This window comes from Rhopalosiphum maidis, chromosome 4 (assembly GCF_003676215.2).
Source record: "Rhopalosiphum maidis isolate BTI-1 chromosome 4, ASM367621v3, whole genome shotgun sequence".
Taxonomy (NCBI): domain Eukaryota; kingdom Metazoa; phylum Arthropoda; class Insecta; order Hemiptera; family Aphididae; genus Rhopalosiphum; species Rhopalosiphum maidis.
The window spans coordinates 48737497-48759926 of NC_040880.1; the positions used below are offsets into that span (position 1 = coordinate 48737497).

General features: G+C 30.0%; 1 protein-coding gene across 5 annotated transcripts; it reads left to right on the plus strand.

Moving 5' to 3' along the window:
* Positions 1–1478: 1478 nt before the first annotated feature.
* On the plus strand, positions 1479–21420 carry LOC113555866 (RING finger protein nhl-1). 5 transcript variants are annotated; one of them, XM_026960452.1, is made up of 14 exons: positions 1479–1631; positions 12609–12784; positions 12888–13166; positions 13243–14469; positions 14537–14702; positions 14780–15013; positions 16972–17239; positions 17307–17695; positions 18104–18352; positions 18895–19067; positions 19141–19281; positions 19351–19491; positions 20163–20380; positions 21017–21420. In XM_026960452.1, the coding sequence occupies exons 2-14, from the start codon at positions 12650–12652 to the stop codon at positions 21228–21230; spliced, it is 3834 nt and encodes a 1277-aa protein (XP_026816253.1). In that variant the 5' UTR covers positions 1479–1631; positions 12609–12649; the 3' UTR covers positions 21231–21420. The 5 variants fall into 5 exon arrangements, with proteins under 5 accessions (XP_026816253.1, XP_026816255.1, XP_026816257.1 ...); XM_026960454.1 differs by having other exon boundaries at positions 18107–18352; XM_026960456.1 differs by having other exon boundaries at positions 17307–17377.
* The last annotated feature ends 1010 nt before the right edge of the window (positions 21421–22430 follow it).

Consider the following 22430-nt stretch of genomic DNA (forward strand, 5'->3'; position numbering starts at 1 on the left):
CCGGACGATAGGTAATATCGTCTTATCTGACGACGCGGGCTAAAGTTGCGATACTAAATCTAAAAGCAATGGTAAGGCATAGCTGTTAAAAAAATAACTATTATAATGGTAGTTACATACCTCGACAGTAACCTTAATTTGGCAGTGGAAATCGCTTAAAAAATGCAGTCAATCATTATAGTCACTTGCACGAGAAACGCTGCTGTGAAATCTCTGTAAGCGACACGTTCAAAGACGATAGTATATCATATTTTCGTGATTTCCAGTCGTGTTTACTGATATATTTGTTGGGCACTTTTTCTGCGTGATTGCACATTAAAAAAAAAAAAAAAAAAAAAATAGCCCATCGCTGTAAAATCGCTCACCGCAGCTGTTCTCGTTTCGCTCGAAATCAAAAACCACCAAAGTAGTAAATTAGACACACAAAACCTTTCTACCCGCTTTGTATTATTTAATGGCGCGGTATTTCTATAATTATAGTCGACGAATTCAAAATATCATTTAGCCGATAGTCTTGGAGGTCGCGCGTGCGATATACCACGAGACGCGTATTATAATAATATATGGTACACGTGTTCGCGCGCGCTATTAAACGAGCATTGTCCTCTTCGCAATGGGCGTGCAATTCAAAAAAACAACAACAACAAACGTGTACGAATTAAGCGTATTTACGTTTATCATAATATTACGTTAACGGTCGTACACGAGGTGGACCCTTCGCGTCTTGCCGTTTTCCCGTGCGGCGTATTACGCACTCGAGGAAACCGAAAAACACCGCGTGGCCCTTCCCGCGAGACGCGCGCGCGCGCGCGTGTGTGTGTTTACCAATGTCACTGCGAACTTCGGCTATTGTTCTATTACCTATATATAAATAATGATATGTTTACATGTATAATATATATATATATATATATATACAGTGGCGGATCTAGGGGGGGTGGCGATCGGGGCGATCGGGGCAAACGCCCCCCCCGTCCTCTCAAAAAAAAAAAAAAAAATAGTTTGAAGTCCCTGATTTTAGTTTCTGACGTAATTGTACTTCAAGGGTAACAAAATTATAGTGATATGATATTTTTCGTTCTGTACGAGACCGTGGAAAGTAACATGATATGTACGCACCTAAATAGATACCTTATCAAAATGAATGCGTGCCCTCTAAAAATCGCAACACCCCCCCCCCCCCCCCGCCGCAGGTATCTTGGTCGGGATCCGCCCCTGTACATAAATATTTGTTCATATAATTATACAGTTGTACGAGTGCGATGTACACTGCGCCGCGCCGTGACGCGCGCGATCCGTCGACGACGGGCGACGGTTCGCATGAATAATAATGATCGTTATTATTGTACACTGTCGGGCGCGTCACCTGCGTTCACCGTGCGTACGTGCGCGTTACGGTATCGCCGTCTTTCCGTTCGCGGTGTGCGCGTGCACCGAGGTGGATATCTGCCAATGATGTCGGGATACAAATAGCCCGGGCCGCCGTCCGGGTTGGCCAAAAATCGCGGTTCCCCGACGCCATGTCGTTCAGTGTTCGCGTTCCATTCGGCCCGTCGTCGACCGACCTGGCCGCCGCCACCGCCGCCGCCGCCGCCGTCTGAGCAGCAGCCATGGACCCGAAAATCACCTAGGTAAGTCGCCGCATCCGATCGCGGTCGCGTGCCTCACCGGTGCCTGCCCACTGCCCACTAACCGTGCGCGTAACACGTTGTCACATTATAGCTTGTCGTGCATCGATATTTTTTAGGCCGTCCCGATTTTTCACCAAGACTACACTCAACTATGCTCTACGCAGATGGTTGTGTTATATTGTCATTGTTGTTATTGTAGAAGTCGTGGTCGACCGCGTTAGACACGCCGCCACAAGAATAAACTATACCGACCGCGTAGCAGCCGCAGACGCGTTTAGGTACGCACTAAATAATGTATGATGTGTATAATATTGCATATGTTATATATTATGCAAAGAACAAACGTACACGGGAAAAAATAATACAGTATCGTATTTTATTCCCTCCGAGAAACACTGCGTATAACGCCTCTCCCGTCCCGCAAGACAAACATAATATTATATAAGTACACCATAAAATATTTATTAAAGTTCACAGTTGCATGTCAAAGGAAAAAAAATTCAAATACATGTATATTTATCTGGTATTATTTTATGGTGATACTATTTTTAATTTATACTTATTTATTTGGCAAACAGAATGAAATCGTATATTTATTTTTTATTTTTTTTTTTTTTTAACTTTCGTGTAACACACACCGAGAACGAAATATACAATGGGAAACGCGATTTACATAATATTCATCAGAAAATATAATTAATATCTCGCTAATTGCATTCTATTCAACGTCAAATATTGACAATAATCATTTTATCAGTCCGTTTAAATTAAATCAAGCTTCGCGTAATCTAATATCGGATTTAACTGTATATAATATATGGGTAGACATTACGTCATAGTCTTATGTAATAAATAGATACATAAAATAATAACTGTTCTATTATAATTCATGACAGATTTTTTTAGAAATAATCGCCATTAGGTGTTTTACTAAAGAAAAAAAAAATAATAAGAATTGTGTGCACCTGTGTGTTTATTTTTGTGTAAGAATAAATTATAATAAAGTCACTTGAAAAGGCTTTTAATGTAAATTTAAAGTATGGTACATTGGATACCAAGAGTACTGTAATTTATATTCATGTACACACATTAAATTGATGAACAGTTTTTAATTTAATTTACAGAGTATTATAATATAGTCAGTTAAAGAGTTAGTGGTTTTATATGCATTAGCATTTGCCAAAATTCCATGTTAAAAAGGGCGTGACTAAATCTTTTTGGCACTTAAATGGTTCAGTTATCACGGCCAGCTTAAGAAAATTGAGTGCAAATAATAAAGTGTTTTTGTATCCAAAATCACAATACACGTTGCATTGTTTCGTGAACGACCATTAGACTTCATTATTAAACGCGCATAACTCATCAGTGTTTTGCAAACGCATCGATCAAAATTGTGATCGTTTGTATGAAATTATAGTGTTCGGTTAATAATTTAATTAAATATATTTTATCTTCAATTATTCATTAATAAATAAAATAAAACTATTCTAAAATTCTAGTGAAAAACCGAGTAGTATAAGGATTTTCATTTTTCGCAATTAAAAAACTTTAAAATTGTTTCTAATGTTTACTTTGAAGTACATACTTACTAACTATATATTTTATAAACAATTTAGAAAGTATTTATAATAATTTCAAATAAGAATATAATATTAAATAATATCTTGTCTATAAAAATTCAAAACATTTTTCCTATAAATAAAAATAAACGTTGTAAATAATAAATTATTGAAGCAAAAATGTGAATAAAGATTTAAACATTTTATAATAGGTATTCGTATTATATTACCCGTATGCTTTACATTTGAAAATTAAGAATTTTTTTAATAAAATTCAAATTGTGACAGGACGCATTTTTAAACTGTTTTTCAGAAGAAAATAATATTTTTTAATTTGCATTTTTATAATTATAATCTATATTGATTATTTCATAACATTTCAATAAGTCAATACGTATGTACACAGTTCAATTTAATATTTATCTTTTAAAAAGAAAATTGAAAAACAATTTATTTAATCCAACTGAACAAAAACCGTTTTGTTGTGAAAAACCTATATAATTTAAATAATGTTTTACACTTTTACATTTAAATATTGCAATGTAATTGAAAAATAAACTACATTAAACTCTTATATACCAACTCTACTCTATAGCAATATCCTTTTTAATAATTTAAACCAAATTATTAAACTTTATATACATTTCCTTAATGCTTTAAATGAAAAAATCTTGTTTGTGAAGGTATTTCAATTTATATAGTACTTTTACTATTCTTCAATTCATATTATTGAAAAACGTAATAAAGGAAAAAAAATTGTTCACGCATTATTATTACGTATTTGATAAAAATATATTTTCATGATTTTATGTTTAACATTTGTTGTAATATTTTTTTTCCAGTTTCTCGACAAATTTTATAAAGTAATATAATATAAATATTAACGTATAAATCAATCATATGCTACAACCAAATTGTAAAAATTCAGGGTATGTAATAAAAATTAATCAACATTTTGCAGTTAAAGTAGTTACATATATTTTTAGCGTAATACCTTCACGACCGAAACTCTGAATGTTGAAAGCATTGATTTGTTTTCTTCCACTCCTCTTGATTTCTAAACGTAACTATACGCTGCAAGGAGGCTGTCTTATGCATTTTGCCGGGTGATGTTTTTCATTATCGGTCCTCGGAAATCCTAGACGAACACCATCACCTTCTATACCATCTTATTTTTTCACGGTCACGGGATACCATTACACATTTTACACGTCATTAAACGCATCCAACGCAAAAAAGGAAGACGCCCATACCGAAGGCGAAGAGATGAAAAGGATGTCCTTTTACATTAAGTTCGGCCTAATTGAACTGAGTTTTTAATAAGAAAACAGTGTCTTGCCGGTTAGGTAATCCTATAACTACAATGTAGCCGTAGCGATGACGAAGAACACAAAAAGTTAAAAGGGTAAGAGGGGTTGGACTTCCTATTAAACAGATTTTTAAACCAATATAAAAACAATCATAATTAAAACACGGTGTAACGGTGGTGGTTCATCTACATATATATTGAAAACCAGCAGAAAGGGACCGATATCGACTAACGAAAAAAAGGAAGAAAAGAGACGAAACCCTGTAATAGCACAATGGAGGCCAGCGAGATTATTATTGCCGACGACGGGATGTGATCAAACTGTTTTACATTGACGATTACTCTCAAGACTTACCGGCAGTAATATACGTAATTTGGAATTGGTTAAAGTGAAGACTAAATGTTGTACGCGTTTTTATTAAAAAATATAATGTCTTTTGTAAACGGCACTTGGTACAAATTCCGAACATTTTAAAATAATATGAATTAACTATTCTTAATTATTTTGTTTACTAGAATAATAATATTATAACATTATAGATTATATAGGTTATAAATTATAACAGTTAACGCTGCAGTAATTATACTGTAGAAAGACGACAAATATGATAATTCTTTAATCATTCGATCATCATTAATATTACTGGTTTCAATAATACAATACGTCAATATCTATTAGGTTAGGCATCAATTGCAAATTCACATGCTGTTTGATAGTAAACTAATTGAATATAAACACACATTAAAAATATTTAAAAATATTCAAACTATGTAGTATTCTTGTTATACAAAAATAAATTATGATATTTTTTCAAGATGTTATAAATAGTTTAATATCTCAAATAAGAGTATCATTATATAAATACTGTTGTTGACTTAAAAAAAATAAACACACACATATATAATGAAAATGCAATAAATCGTACAGGAATAGCATAATTATACAATTCTCGTTGGTGTGCGCGCATCAATGAATCGTTGTGTTTGTCCAATAACAAAAACAAAACTTGAAATAAAATATATTATTATGATACGCCACACTTCCGTGTAGTAATAATTTGTTATATAATAGGAATGTATTTATATCGTAACGATGGGTCAGGGTATCTGCGTGTATTGCATTATGAGACAAAGGCCAATCAGCGGAAACTTATACGCGCATAATAATCTATAGGAAGTGTGCCATAGTAAAAACCAAAAAGAAAGAAATAAAGAAAGAGACGGCGTGATGGAAACAATTTTCAGCACAATATTTAAAGGGTCGCGAGGTGGACACACAAAGGCGGTTTGTGTCCAAGCCAAATTCGCACAATAAACACTGGCTCCGATCCAGGTCTCAAGCCTCGGTTGCTATCTAAAACTTCCCTAGGCATCTAATTATAAAACACAGACCAGCGCATATTATGCATACGAAAAGGGTGGGTGAACAATTCGAGCCCGAACAGGAGGTGTGGTGAACAGATTTTCTGTGCATTTTTGCATGTAACCTGGGAAAAGGCATTTCTCCAAACCTTTGTAAACTAATTCAAAAATATCCCGTTAACTATACACGAAGAACAAAAATAATTTCATTTGGAAGTCCTGGACGTTTTTAATTTTTTTCTTATTAGAAATACATTTAATATGTATAGTATTTTAATATTTTGATCATCTTACTTACATAATCCGTGTACGTTTAATAGGTTAACTATAATAGACGTTTAATCGATTGAAATATGATCAAAAATGTTATTCGCGATCCGTGTAAAATTCTTAATACTTATTTTATCTCATTTTTCAATAATTCAATTGAGCACCGAATATTTAATTAATTAATCAATCAACCTAACGAATCATACAAAATAACAAAATATGTATACAATATTACATTTCGGTTATTTTTATCAATGAATAAATAAAAATAAAATGTATTGTAGTGCTAATTATTTTTATCTTTATTAGTAGTGTAATTTAATTTACATTGTTATATTACACATTTACACACTATGCATTGTTTTAAGATGTCTAGTAAAACAAGATCTACCTTTACCTTCTTGTTAAGCACTATAAATTGTTTTCGATTTTATAAAATAACAAGATCAACCTTTTTAATAACATTAAATATTTGAGTTAATTATATAATTTAATAATTGATTCAGTAAACATAACTATATTACTCAAATTATACTTGTATCTTCTACGAATGCCTCGCGGTGTAAAACTTTCATATAAAATAAATTAAATTAAATCGAAATAACTGTATAAAAGTAAATAAACTTACTGACCTAATAATTTTAACTGTAAATGAACCTAACACCATAGCCTAAGCAGTAACCATGCATGGTGCATCTATTGTAAAATCTATAATGCATAGGTCTTACTTTTTTTCTAAAACACTAAAATTCCAAAACAACAATTAGTGACTTAATTCCCCGGTAGACAAATACCTACGTGTTAAACCTACTTTTTTGATCTTAAAAACATTAAAGTGAATCTGTGGATAATAATTAAAAATAATAATATACATATATAAATAACTAAAATAACCATAACATCATTGTAACGTAAGATGAAGATCAATTATATTAAATATTATTAACTATGATAAAATCATTTTATAAAAAATAAATGACATAATAATATCAAAATTTAGTTTAGTTTGTTTAATTTTTAAAATATAAAATTAAAACTGTGTTACATTTTTATAATAACTTAATTCCATCTACATAGACACTATTTCAAACAGTATATAATTACTACGTTTAATTAATAAAACTTGTCAGTGAAATTTGTATGTAGAAATAAACTTAAATGTGCTTCTAAATGTATTAAATGTATTTTTTTTTTTTTACAAATCTGATTTAAATACAACCGTTGTAAGTATAGTATACACTATTATGATAATAATGTAATGTATTATAACTTACAAAACACGTCTTGTCAACGATGAACGAATCACAAAATTATTATTGTTGTGCAAGTATTATATTAAAACGTAAATTACAAATGTTACGGATACATGCCTACTGCCTATATTTGAAGTAAATTCGTCCTATTCTTACGGTTCAATTGCGTAAATAAATTCAATGTTGCATTGAATTGTAAGGGTTTGGATCCCCTCAGTGTAAACAATCACATTTTAAAAGATTAATAACTATATTTGTTGAAATGATCACTGATTTGTTCAGTAAAACATTGAACTGAAAATTAATTATGTCTTGTATCGCTATCATCGTTTAGGTCGTATAATTAGTTTCAATTTTAAGCGAGCCCGCCCCCGGTTGACAAGATAATTGATACGATTTGTGTATGTTCGTTTCGCGAACATAATATTATACAATATTTATTTATACACTGAATATAATCAAATTGAAATGATCGGTGGCCACATCCCCTATAGGCACAGCCTGAACGGTATCGGACAAAACAATAAATTTATGTACATTAATCAACAATAAATCTTTTTAGAGTAGGTACTTACTATCTTCTGCTTGCATTTAAGAGGAGTACTGACTACCGAGTGTGGCAAAAGTATTTTCAAATGAGCGAATACAAAAAGAGTCGACTTATAAGTTAGTTTTCACTTAACTCTGATGTGCAAAACGGCCAAAACGTTAACCTAATTACATAAGTATTAAATATATATATTTATTAAAATACTTTTCTTAATTCATTCTAAATACTTGAACACATTCACAAAACCAACAATATTTTATATTAAATTATCAAAAAACATCTATAACGCATGTTTATACTATACACAAAATACAAATTATTATTACAATGCATTTATTTAGTCAAAATGGAATTAACAGGAGAAAATAAGTAGATTTCGTTAAAGAGAAGCATTAGTGTTTAAGAGGTAGATGTTTATGAATATTTACGGGCCTTACAAATTTTTCCATGCGTCTGGCAAATAATGAATAAGTACTTTAATGGCAGAATAAAACGCTCAACTGCAAAAATAATTGATGGAGAAATGTTGATTTATTTTTTTTTAATAATTATTGAAGGTTTTCTTTTACCTCAAGAAATTAACTTTATATTTAAAGTCATTACGTCGTTGCCTGCTCGTTTTTCTTCATAAAAGAATAATTTTCCCTTCTCATTATTAAATGCTTCTTATTTTTTATCTTCTCCTGGAGCCTGGTAATGTAGCACGTGTCTGTCAGAACGTGTCTCCCAATTTATCGTAGGCCCGAGATTGATTGCACTGGGAATACCATGTACCGGTTGTGACGCCAATTTTCTTTGGCCGTCACGGCAGTACCAATACGTACTCTCGTGACCCATTTTATTTTGACCACTCGGGACTCATACGCCATTGCACTAAAATCCATCTCTTGTGGCGTATCCGGAATGTAACCCCTACAGCACTGACCCATTGGGAATATGACTGTTAAAATATTATTTAAATTCCATTTGAACTATAGAAATGACAAAATAATTTGAATCCACTTGAAACGGGAAATGGGACTTTTGTATGTGATAATAAAACCGTTTATAAGAGTGATATATGAGTTTCCGGTTTTTTTTTTTTTTTTTTATTTACACATATAATTTTAATACGCGTTTTACAGTCATGCATTCAAGTTTTATTCGCTGATCAATTGAAACAAGAAATAAAACCGTTTTTAATGTATAATCTGCTAAGATAATAAACACGGAGAACGCAGTAACACATGAGGTACCTACCTATATAAAAACGTTTGTATAATATATAAAATATAAAAACTGTATATATTCACCATATCATTGCATAATTTTAAATCGACTAGAGTTATCGTAACAGTTATTTATCCGCGATAAAATTTACTATTTAATATTTCAGCACTACATAAACGAACAAAAATATTAATAGGTAGGTACTAATTATTTTGTACATACTTCAGTTCTAAAACTTATACCGTTTTTCAATACAGTTTAAAACCAATACATAGTTAGGTTACTTATGTTTTTGCTGTACATAACTCGTATTCTTCCGAATGAAGCCGTGACGTAGATACCTACGTCAACTCAAAATTACATTATATAACATCTTTAGCACTCTAATGTAGTTTTTACAGTTAAGGAATAACAGCTATTTTTCGTTACGTGATTAAAATTCTATTATCGCTCGTCTGGCATCCCCTGTAGTAGGTATACACCATGTAATAATGTAAGATGCGCGTCATGGTGGATACGCTGCGTATATTATATATTTATATTATGAATTATGAATGTATGATAAAAATGTAGATAAGTACACTTTTCCGTGAATGATTTGCAAACGTCGCGACTGCAAAGACGAAAAATTCTGAAAATGCTATATCTACTGTTATATGCATATATACGCTGAATTTAAATTCGACGCGATTTGAATTCCGCGTGACTGGAACGTTTCGTATTTTGCACCAAATCCAAACAGTGTATCTTATATGTGAGAAATGAACACAGGTGCAGGAGATATTCGGTGTATACTTTACGGAAAACCGAAGTACGACACATGCTTAGAATTAGAGAATAATGTGGATACCGGAGAAAAAGTTTAGATTCGCTAAAAAGGTCGACGGTCGTACACGTGTTTGCGATTCACTTGTTTTCCCAAGAGCACATTTTCACCGTCTTATCGAACGGTATCGTTAAAATGTCATTTTATTTTACAAAATAAAAATAAATGTACGTAGTAGTGTTGCGTGTACATAATATATATTTAGTATTTATTCAATAACTCAATAACTGGGTTTATTCGTCAGCGAAAACAAATCGTATTGTACCGAAAATAGTTACTTATTATTATAATTATTATTAGGTGCGTGTAAAAAAAAAACGTATTCGTATTAATGTTAATTTCGTATTACAAAGCTCTATACGTCTATATGTACATGCTGTATAACATGTTATTATGTGTAGTTCTATAGACGACCTATAGTATAATAAGTATCGATACACCCATATATTCCACGTAGGTACATTGTATTAAAGCTAATGAACTATACACATCTTATTTTATATTTTATGCACTGTACCAGCATATATATACATATATATATATATATATATATATATATATATATATATATATAATATATATGGTGTAAAGCATTGATCCTTCTTTTTATTTTAATATCACTTTCAAGAATAGGTACTGTTTTTTTTTTTTTTTTTCGTCATAATAAGTAACCGTAAAAATGTTATTGGCTTTAATACGTATACAGTTCAACAACACTCTGATATTAAAATTCATGAAATGAATAAATATATTTTTCGTGAGTTCTACATTAGTGATGTGTTAACAAAACTTTGAATAATATAATCGTCTCGTGCTAAAAAGAAAATAAAAAACTCTAAACTCCATGATATTAGTATTATTTATTTTCAAGAGATTACTGAACAAATAAAAATCGGTATATACTTACTCTGAATTTTAAATATTTTAGTATAATTTTGTCCATCTATTTAACAATTTTATTCGGAACATATACATATAAGTTTAACTTTGTTTTGAAACTTCTTAAATCGCCCATAAAGTGCAATGTTTTTTTTTTAAATCGGTGTTTTCATATACTATGTTAAAAATAAAAGGAGTACACTCGATGAATTTAAAGAGTGCTATTTAAGATCGATATTTTAAATTGGTTTTCTAACTTTTATTCCATGAAAGAAAATTTAACAATTTAATTTAATTTAGTAAATTTTCTTTGAACAGGAATAAAGTAATTAATTGTATATTTTGAGTAACTACATAGATAACATGAAACTATAGACTAGTATAATATATGAACCTATATAATACCTAATGTAGTGTGTTTATTTAAAGTGAATCATAGGTTATTACGTTTTCTTATTACTCTTCAAAATGTACACTTGTCACAAGTAAATTAGTAGCATATCTTTTTCAGTATTAGAAGTAAATAGTAATTTAAGAGATTACGTCTAGAAAAGGGGTGGAATGATACTCAAAAAAGGATAGGAACAACACAGGGTGTGACGTTGTCAATAATAAAACCCCTAGGGTTGGGAGCAAACACAAACAGCTGCAACAGTTCCCACAGACTCATCAACTAAACAAATTATTAAATATTACTAATGCATTCTTCGAGCAAAAACGGTTCTTTTTTTAATTTCAAATCTTTGTACTGCTTTTTTATTTTATTTTTTGGTCCATTTGAAATATGGTTTTTTATATCACCATCAATTCCTCTTTATCATTATTATTGCATTATAAACTAATAAATTTGATACGGTGAATACAAAATTATTTAATTTTCATAAATAATACCTTGATTGTTGCAAATGACACGACAGTATGATTTGAATTTTTCAAATGCAAGTATAAAAAATAATAATATATATCTAACCCACACGGTTTCATGACACATGGATGCCAAAAATACTGTAATCGGCAGCGTTCACACAGTAGCTAGCTCGTCGTCATCATTAGTCAACATGACCAAGTGCTTCGTGATAGATATACAATTACCAAATAAACTTCAAGTTCATCCAAATTTAATAAATATAAGTTGCGCAAAACATTTTATGCTTTTTCCGTCTTGAAATAAACTCCCACGTAAACGAACTCATACTGAGTAACGACGGGATGCGACAAGGTGAACGCTAGGATCGGATTCACTCGGCAAACATGTCTATTTATAGAGACTTCGTAACCGTATCTACAAAATATTTTATGTTCTTAGTCTCAGTCACTCATTTGCTACTGTACCGTGTGCTACGCTAAAAATACGATGACCAACTGTATGGGAAGCTTTTTATTATAATATTACAAATTGGAAATTGGAATTTTTCGAGGTAATTTGTGACCATTTTGCATACATAACAATTATTATGGTATTGTATACTTTATAATTATATTTTATTCAATAACGTGTAAATAATCGGAGAACTAAACTTCGAACGTTCATAGAATATATTATTATATATTGAAAACTGTTTAACTACAAATACAATAGTAGGTAGTCTGCGTCTTAATATGGTTGTTACGTGCGTTAAGGTAGCAAAAGTCATACCAAAAACAAAATATATATACATATATATATATATATTGATTAATACATAGTTAAAACAAAAAGTTTTGACTATATTATTTAAATTTAATATGTTAAATTCACGATTAATTTTGTATTGTTGTAGTAAACAAGTTAAATAAAACTCAATTAAAAGGATAAGACAAAATGGAACAGTTCGAGCAACTGCTGACATGCGCAATATGTTTGGATAGGTATAGAAATCCGAAATTGCTACCATGCCAGCATTCATTTTGTATGGAACCATGTATGGACGGTTTAGTGGATTATGTCCGGAGACAAGTAATCACATTATTATATAATTAAACTATATATTTTTTTATAATACAGTAGTTTCAATATCAAATATATTTAACAGTGATAATAATTTAATATTTTATAACAGGTAAAATGTCCGGAATGTCGAGCGGAACATCGAATACCATACAATGGTGTTCAAGGATATCCAACAAATGTAACTTTACAGCGCTTCTTGGAACTCCATATAGAAATTACTGGGGAGTTACCAGATCCAACAAGTGGACAAACAATGAAACGTTGTGGCGTGTGTTCAGAAAAAGCATACGTGACACCATGCGTTCATTGCGAAAAAGAAGTATGTTCGGACTGCAAAGGTGCTCATATGGATATTTTAAGAAGAGAAATAGCCCGAATTAACAATCAAGTAAACATTTAATTGTATTTTTATATTTTTATAATTTAAATTGTTGGATATCAAACATAAATTGATTATTTTACAGGTTAGGCGGGCATTACATAGGTTATCAGATATGCTTGCTGGTGTAGAAAAGAATATGTTGACTTTACAACAAAATTGCACTTCAGTTACCGAAGAAGTAGATGAAATTTATCGCAGATTGGCCAAAGCTTTAAAAGATCGTACTGATCATCTTAGAGGAGAAATCGATCGATACTTGACAACCGAACTAAAAAATTTATGCAATCTTAAAGAGAATTTGGATATTGAAATATCAAATATACAAAGTAATTGTGATCTGGCAGATAAACACATGCAATCGGATGACGTAGAATGGGAAGACAGTGAACTTATGGATGCTAAAGAAATATTTTTGAAAACTGTAGATTTTATTAGAAATTTCGAAACAGAAATTGGTGATTACAGCAGAAGAGCGAAATTTTTAATGGCCCATGACCCAAATCAATTGGTCATGCACGTCGCCAGCTATGGTGAGCTTACTATTCATGCTCCACATCAAGCATTTACTGCCAGTTCAAATTCTCTTCAGGCTCCAAGTCCAGGCCTAATGCGATCCAAAAGTGATCATAGACTTGCTTCACAGTACCGACAGGATGATAGAAATGCGTATGAACCAGGTAGTGAAATCGGCGGAAGAGTCTCGCCGCTAGGCGGTAGAAAATTCGGCGAACGATATCAAAGTCGGTATTCACGTGGTGGAGATAGAAATGATTACGATGCAGACACGACACATGACAACGAAAATAGAAGTTCAGCAAGATCTAGGATTAGATCAAGACTTGGAAGACATGGCTTAAATGAAAACACAGACTCTGATACGGATTCAAGATCAGTGCGTTTCTCCGAAACAAATACTGTACACCGTGAACGAGAACGTGTTTTAGACACCGAAGACGTGGCTAAAGGTCCTTTAAGTGGTATCACTAGATTGTATGATTCACCTAGAGTTATGAAAAGACTGTTAGAAAGCGAGAACAAAGATAAAAAATCTGATGCCGCCCCTAAGGCCCAACCACAACCAGTTCAACAGCCAAAAAAAATTACTCCACAACCAACACCACAGAGACAACTAAGCGAAGACGATGAAATAGCAAGGATAAAACGTCAAAATAAAACTGCATCTACATCGTCCGACACAGAACGAAGAGATAGAGTTAGTACAATTAAAAGAGATGACTCAAGGGATTCTAATAGATCAAATACGCCAGCAGACACCGCTCGAAAGACGCCTGTACCTGAACCGTTACCAGTAAGATAAGAAATAAAAATGAAATAACAATTAACAATTATTTAAAAATGTATTAAATGCTTTACAGGCGGATACCCAAGAATCATCTGAAAGTGAATCTGAAGAAGATTCGGTTGAAGTAGTTGAACCGAGGAAACCTACACCTGCCAGAACTACATTTCCTCCATCCACGTCGGCTGCAACGACAGACTCGAGACGATCTTCCACGACATCGGATAACTTAGCATCAAAAGGTACCTAATATAACTTATAAAATAATTCAAATTTACTCTAAATCGTCTAACACAGAAAGTATTTTTATTGGTCTTAGTAAATGCTCGACTAAAATCAAATAGATCAGACAGTATTGAAAGTACATGCTCCTCGGAAACTCCCGGAACGCCGGTACGAAAAAACGCCGGAGGTACTTACCCATCTGACGACGTGAAACAATCACCAGTTAGTTCAAGTTCTGGAAGTACAACACCGCGAGCTAGATTTTCTTCGGTTTCTTCAAAAAGAGATTCAGCAACACCAACAAGTTCTCGAAGTTACAATGTTACGGGTAATGCTTTTAAATATTTTACAATTACGGTAATATGTGTAATTATTTACTTATGGAAATCACATTCATAACATATGTAATCCAAAAAATAATAATTTATCATTTAAAAAAATGCTTTATTACTGAGTTCTAATTAATAATAAAAAAACTTTAAGCAACTTAGAATATATATATATCTAATTTTGCATTACAACAATATTCAAAATTATATACCTTATGAACTTACTACCTATTTAAATAATTTTTATATTGTGTATAATTTATGTCTATAATGTAGAAATAATATTGTGTATAGCTTAAAGTATTCTATAACCAGTTTTTTTAATTATTAAATTTACTAATTATAAAAGTTAGATTCATAATGGAAATAAATATTTTATACTTTAATTTAAAATAATAGTAGTTTTAGTTTTAATCTGTTTCTTTTTTTAATTTTGAACAGATAAATCTAACACTATGCCCCCTAAATATTTATTACATAGGTATTCAAATTCAAATTAAATACACAGAAAAGGAAACTATTTTTATTTCAAATCACTAAGTTCTCATTTTTATTTCATTTTATATTATGACTATGCAAAAGTTTATTTTTATGCTTTCAAATTTAAAAAAAAAATCAGTGCACACAGAATCAATTCAATAGCTATATAATTTTTCTAAACGTTAAATATCAAGCTTAAAAAAAAACTATAAGTAATACAACCTACATATAATCGGCTTACTAATTCTATAGTATTTGTTGATTATTTTATAGTACAGATAAAAATTATAAAATAAGCTTTTAAGCGTCGAAAATTCCACATATAAAATAATATATTTCATATTTTTGTATATTTTTGTATATTTTAAGTATTTTAAATTCTTAGTGCTATTTTTTAAGTTTTTAATGCTGTTTTTTACTGATATTGATACAGATTTTTTAATAATTATACGTATTAAATTACATTTATTTTGTATTTTTCATAAAGCTCGTAATTTGTATGAAAATATAAGAAAAAAGGTTATTAATACATGTTTTTAAATTTTATTTAATTTTGAAATTTTAATAAATACAGATAGTACGGTAAATAAAATGACAATTACAATACATATATTTCCCTTGTATACCTAAATAAACATAAATAAAATGAAATACATATTAATTATTATTTCTATTTAATGTAACATACTAACATTATTGGGTATTTATAAAACCGTACAGTAAAATAATACAATACAAAGTAATACAATTATTAATAATTAATAAAATAATTCTTTATTATAGTAATTTAGTAATGCTGTAAACCTGATATTATTATATAACTATATTCTGTTTTTATAAAAACCATAGTGTAATTTTTTAAGAAAGATAACACATATTATTATAGTTTTTATACCTTTATAAGTTACTTTACAAATTTTAATACAAATAAAAATATATATTTTTAAATAATCTTATTTGTTTATTTTATTTAAGTATTGTTATGCTATTACTTTTTAGCACGATAAGCCCCGTATTTAACCTGTTTAAAAAGTATAGTAGCATACCTAATATATTTGGTTTAAAGTAACACAATATAACATATATTATAACGATTATACAAATTTATATATAATAAATGTTTATACAAAATAAATACTGTTTAATAATTACATAAATTTAGGTAAATTATATTAAATTAGGTCACAATTCATTTACAGAGTACCTAAATAGTTATTATATCATATATTTCACAAATATATAAAATATGAATATTTTTTTATTGTCGAATTAAATTAGTTACATGCTAATTAGTAACAAAATTAATACATATTTTATGTTTTTTTAAACAATTATACATATTATTATTTATAAAAAGTATTTTTTGTTTTAATTTTTAAAAATATACCAATCAGATAAATTGTGACCAGCGTTTTTAAAAGAAGACCTGATATATATGAAAAATATTTATTTTATTTCTATACACACCAAATTATAGGTAACAATGAAAGTACTTCAAAAAAAGAAGAAATCGAAGATGAAGAAGAAGAAGAAGAAGAAGAAACGGAAACTTCGTCAGAATCATCTGAAACTGATACAGACGAAGATTCCGAGGATGCTAAACCAAAAACTCCTGTATCAAAAGGTATGGAAAAAACGGACATTGGACCATTGTTGGCCAGAAGCGCTCAAGCTAGAGATAATGGCAGCGGCAGTAACAGCAGCTCGAGGCGAACTAGCCAAGATGAATCTTACACTAGATCACGGTTAGTAAATTAAGTGGCTAACAATGTTTACGGTAAAATTTTATCGGTTTAATTTTATATTCTGCAGATACGGTACCAGTGGCTACAAATCACCATCGTACCAGAGCACCAGAGAAGCCGAGCCTTCAGCGAGTGGTAGTAAGTACCTGAACAATTCTCGAACCGAACCTGCCCCGCGGTTCACTAGCAGATTCCTAAAAAATAAAAGTATCCAAGAAGAAAATCCTAGCAAATCGAGTTACAACAGTGACAACAAATACACGTCAGACAAGGGCGGGCTATCGCGGAGTAGAACCAGCGCTAACCTAGAAGAAGACCTTCCGGATGACACTAACACGTCCACATACTCACCGTATTCTAAAAACCATTATGGTTCGGATTTGTCCAGAAGTCGATCCAGTCACGCTTTAAAATCTCGGGAAACCTCACCCGATAGGCCTGTAACAAATGCTTCAGGTATTACTGACCGAACGACAAAAATATACACATAATAAAACACCGTGCGTGATAACTGATAATCATGTTGATCGCAACGTAGTCCTACCATATAGATATACAATATATACCTAATAATATATTAATATAATATATATTATGTGGTGTAACAACCCTAATACATATGTCATACACACAACGGCTTAGAAAACAAACATAACTCACACCTCAACTAGCACATTATAATATTAGTCTATACCATATTATGGATATTTCAGTAGAACGTTACTTGAAAATCGTTAGAGTGCTATACATAACAATTTACGAATTATGACCCCTACAGAAATCGATAACACATTCACATAAAAATTAACGTAGAGAAAACGGATGCTTATTATTTTTTACGACAAAACGTTTTTACTGTGCTAGCAGGAACAGGAGAAAAAGACGGCGCGGCTTTAAGCTCATGGGCTAGGTATCTGAAAAACAAATACGGAAATCGCGGTAAAGAAAATGCAGCTAAAGATAACGCGGCTACCAGTTCTGCGTCAAGCTCGTCTTCTCGACGACTTTCGCTTGGATTACCACTACGGTCCAATTCCACTCACGTTGACAGTTCAGATGACGACCAAAAAAACATGCACAGCTCCCCCACCTCCCATACAATTATCGAAGCAGGTGCGTAATAATATAGCAGTGAATAATATAGCAGTAATAATAATAATAACTGTAAATAACATAGTCATATTGATCTATATTATGTTATTAATATCGACTATAGCGTCAGTCTTAAATCGTATGATGTTCTATTTTTGTTTTACAAAATGTCCATAATTTTTTAGTACAAATTTTTAATATTGATACAACATATCAATTATTACTATAACTAATTTTTATTATTCAAAAATAAATAAATAAAACAATTTTTTACTATTATTATTATTTTTTTTAATTTTAAATTGCCGGTATTATTTTACTGCATCTATGCAATATATCTGCAATCTTTAAAGCTAATATAAGTGTTTCAAACATATATATGTGTTTAAGTTTTGGTTTACCAAAATGGTACGTAAGAGTAAATCCCCCCCTTAAGGAACTGACATAAAGACTCCTCTGTAGCTTCGGAATAGATATTTTAAAAAACAATATTATTTATGTAATAAACCATCCAAAATTATTTTTTAATAAAATCAAATTTAAAATGTTCGTGTGTCTTTTAGGTATGCAGGGCGTAGGTTCTACCCCTAGAGTTCAATACCTACAAAAACGTCAATTGTTATTTAAGATCGGTGGTAGGGGGAGCGAGCCCGGATATTTTACGTGGCCTAGAGGTGTCGCTGTTGGTCCAGACAATCTAATTGTTGTAGCCGATTCTTCGAACCACAGGATCCAAGTACGTATATATACCGATAATTTATAATAAGCACAATAAAAACAAAGAAATTTTATACATTTTACGTATATAGGTATTTGATAACAACGGAAAAATATTAAAAGACTTTGGGTCCTATGGAAATAGTGAAGGCGAATTCGACTGCCTAGCGGGAGTAGCCGTCAACCGTATTGGCCAATATATCATTGCAGATCGGTACAACCACAGAATACAAGTAATAATTTTGATGATCAAAATCGATGTTTACATTTTTAAAAACAACTTGATTATTTCTTGTTTATAGGTGTTAGACCCGTCTGGGAGATTTTTAAGATCGTTCGGAAGTCAAGGTTCTAGTGACGGTCGGTTCAATTATCCTTGGGGAATTACTACCGATGCTCTAGGGTTCATATACGTTTGTGACAAAGAAAATCATAGAATCCAGGTAAACAAAAAACGACAAAAACTTTAGGTATTGAAAAATCCTAATCGTTCTATGGAATTAATACTTTTACTTTAAGACTAGCCGCATAGATACAAACCTACGTTTATACACATTACATTTGAATATTTGCAATTTAATTTTATCCCTTTTATCGTTTATTTTCTAGTTGTTATAGCATTAAATTTAATTAAAGTTTATTTTATTTTTACGTAAAATCTATGAAATTACCTCTTTGACTACTTACCTATACAAAATTTCAAACCAAAGTATACTGGTATACATAACTTTTAACGCTTTAGTTTATAAGTGTAACGTGACATACTCGATTATTTTGACTCCTTTATTTTATTCTGTAATTAATAAAACCATAATTCATTGAGTCTTTAAAAATAACTTGGATACTTTATAGGTACTTACTCGTCACTATTTATTAAATAGGCTCCTATAGGTAATACTCAATCTTACAAAGTTACAAATTAAACATATCTACGTATTATCGTAGGTATTATACCATTTATACCTAATAATTAATAATAGCAGTAATAAATATTATTATTATAATTTTTTTTTTACTAAAGTAAAACTAAAATAGTTATTATATGTAATCATATTTTGTAACAAACATAGTTATTTTACACACAATAATAGCAAAATTAAATTTTATTCGACAGGTGTTCCAATCAGATGGAACATTTGTAGGTAAATTTGGATCGAACGGGAATAAAATCGGACAACTGGAACATCCACACTACATAGCGGTGTCGAACACAAACAGAGTAATCGTTTCTGACTGCAATAACCATCGCATTCAGATTTTTGATGTTAACGGAAGAGTAATCAGTTCTTTTGGTACAGAGGGATCAGAAAATGGTCAATTTAAATTCCCCAAGTATGTAATACATATTAATTATTTTACGTATGTACACTAATCTATAAGTATATAATCTATAAGTAGATTAATATTTATTTATATAATTTATAGAAGTGTTGTATAATTAAAATGTATATCTCACACTCACTAGGGCGTAGATACATTTGACTGTAGCAATTACTGCCCACTGGGAAACGCGCTAAAACTTTTCTTTTTGTCTTTGACAACCAAAACAAACAACTTTTTTAGACATGATCATTTTATAAGTGCTTATACAAATCATAAATCTGAGTTGGTATTATTAATGTTTGTTTTAAATAAGATAATATTAGAACTAATGTACAATAGATTGGTATGCAATTATATTGATCGTTTATATCTCTCTTAACAAATTTCTGCAGTTTTCCATGAACATAAGGTAATAACTAATAATAAACTGTTAAAAGTAATTTTAAACAAAATAATTAGAATCACACTTGAACTTATCTAAAAATAACTTAATCTATATTAATTATATTATAAAATCAAAAAAAATGTCTAATGTACCTACTCAAACAGAAAATTATACTATACATGATATAGTTTTACTGAAGAAAACCGGTTTGTTAATAGTTTATTATTGATTTCATGTCAATAATACAATTAACTTTTCAGAGGTGTAGCTGTAGACGACCAAGGATACATACTGGTAGCAGATTCTGGTAACAATCGTATACAAATTTTTCATCCTGACTCAACGTTCCTGAGAGCTTTCGGTTGCTGGGGATGTGGAGATGGAGAGTTCAAAGGACTTGAAGGCATCGCTGTTATGTCCAATGGAAACATATTAGTCTGCGACCGAGAGAATCATAGGGTTCAAGTTTTCTAATTTTACACATTACTGACTTCATAGTAAAAGTAGTTTGAATCATGTATATAATAATAGTATTGACATTAAATCATAACTTCTTCATATGGCTTTAAAAATTAATACTTGAAGAATTGTACTGTTTTTTATTTTATTATATATATCAAAACAAATTTTACAATATAAATATCATGACTTACAAAATCATGAATTGAGTATTGTATGAAAAATAATATTAAAAATTAAAAGAATAGATAACATTGAAAATCCAAACTTCTCCAATGGATATAAAATGTGAATTATACTTTATTATAAAATATGTGTATGTCAAATAATAAATCGACCAATTAACAAAATTATTTATACAAATATAGTATTTTTATTTTGAGAAAATTGTAACAAAAATTAACCAGATACCTATTATATTAAAAAAATATTTAAATAAGTTAAATAAAATTATCTGCATACTATATACCATCTAAATCAATCAGTTTGAGTTTTTAAAATATTATACTACTAATTAGGTACAAAATATTTTTTACAACCAAATCAGACTAAAGATATTAAAAAACTCCATACAAATCCATTTCATCAATTTAAACCAATACTTGATTTATAGAGACAGAATAATAAAATTTCAAATGATTGAATCACATTATTTCAATTTTTTAATTTATAGTAGAAACCATTTCTGAGTTATGATGTTATTTAACTAAAGATTATATAACAACATTTTAATACTTACATTTTTATGATTATATCTATGTTTACAAGTTATTTTTTAATTATATTTTTAAAAAAAAATCAATCGGACTACAAAATGTTTTCTTAATATAAACAATTTTAAGTTTTTGTGTTGAGATCTAATTTGAATTCAATATTTTGTATATATAATGAAACAATGAAAAATAAAGTACACACTAAACAATGAATAGTAATAATTTGAAGTTTCAACAAATATTTCAATGAAATTAAAATATTAAATAAATATAATTTCAGAAAAGTAAATTACTATTTACTCATTTAAAGCAAAACATACTATACTTTTAATATTTTATTTGAATTTAAAAATGTGTTCTTACGTATATTAATTTACTATTTTACATGTACCCATTCTGTCAGTTTTCTACTTTCAGATATTTTAAATTTTAATATTTTTATAGGTAATAAAAATATTTTAAAAAAATTAGCGAATTTAAAAATAATATCTTTAATATGTGT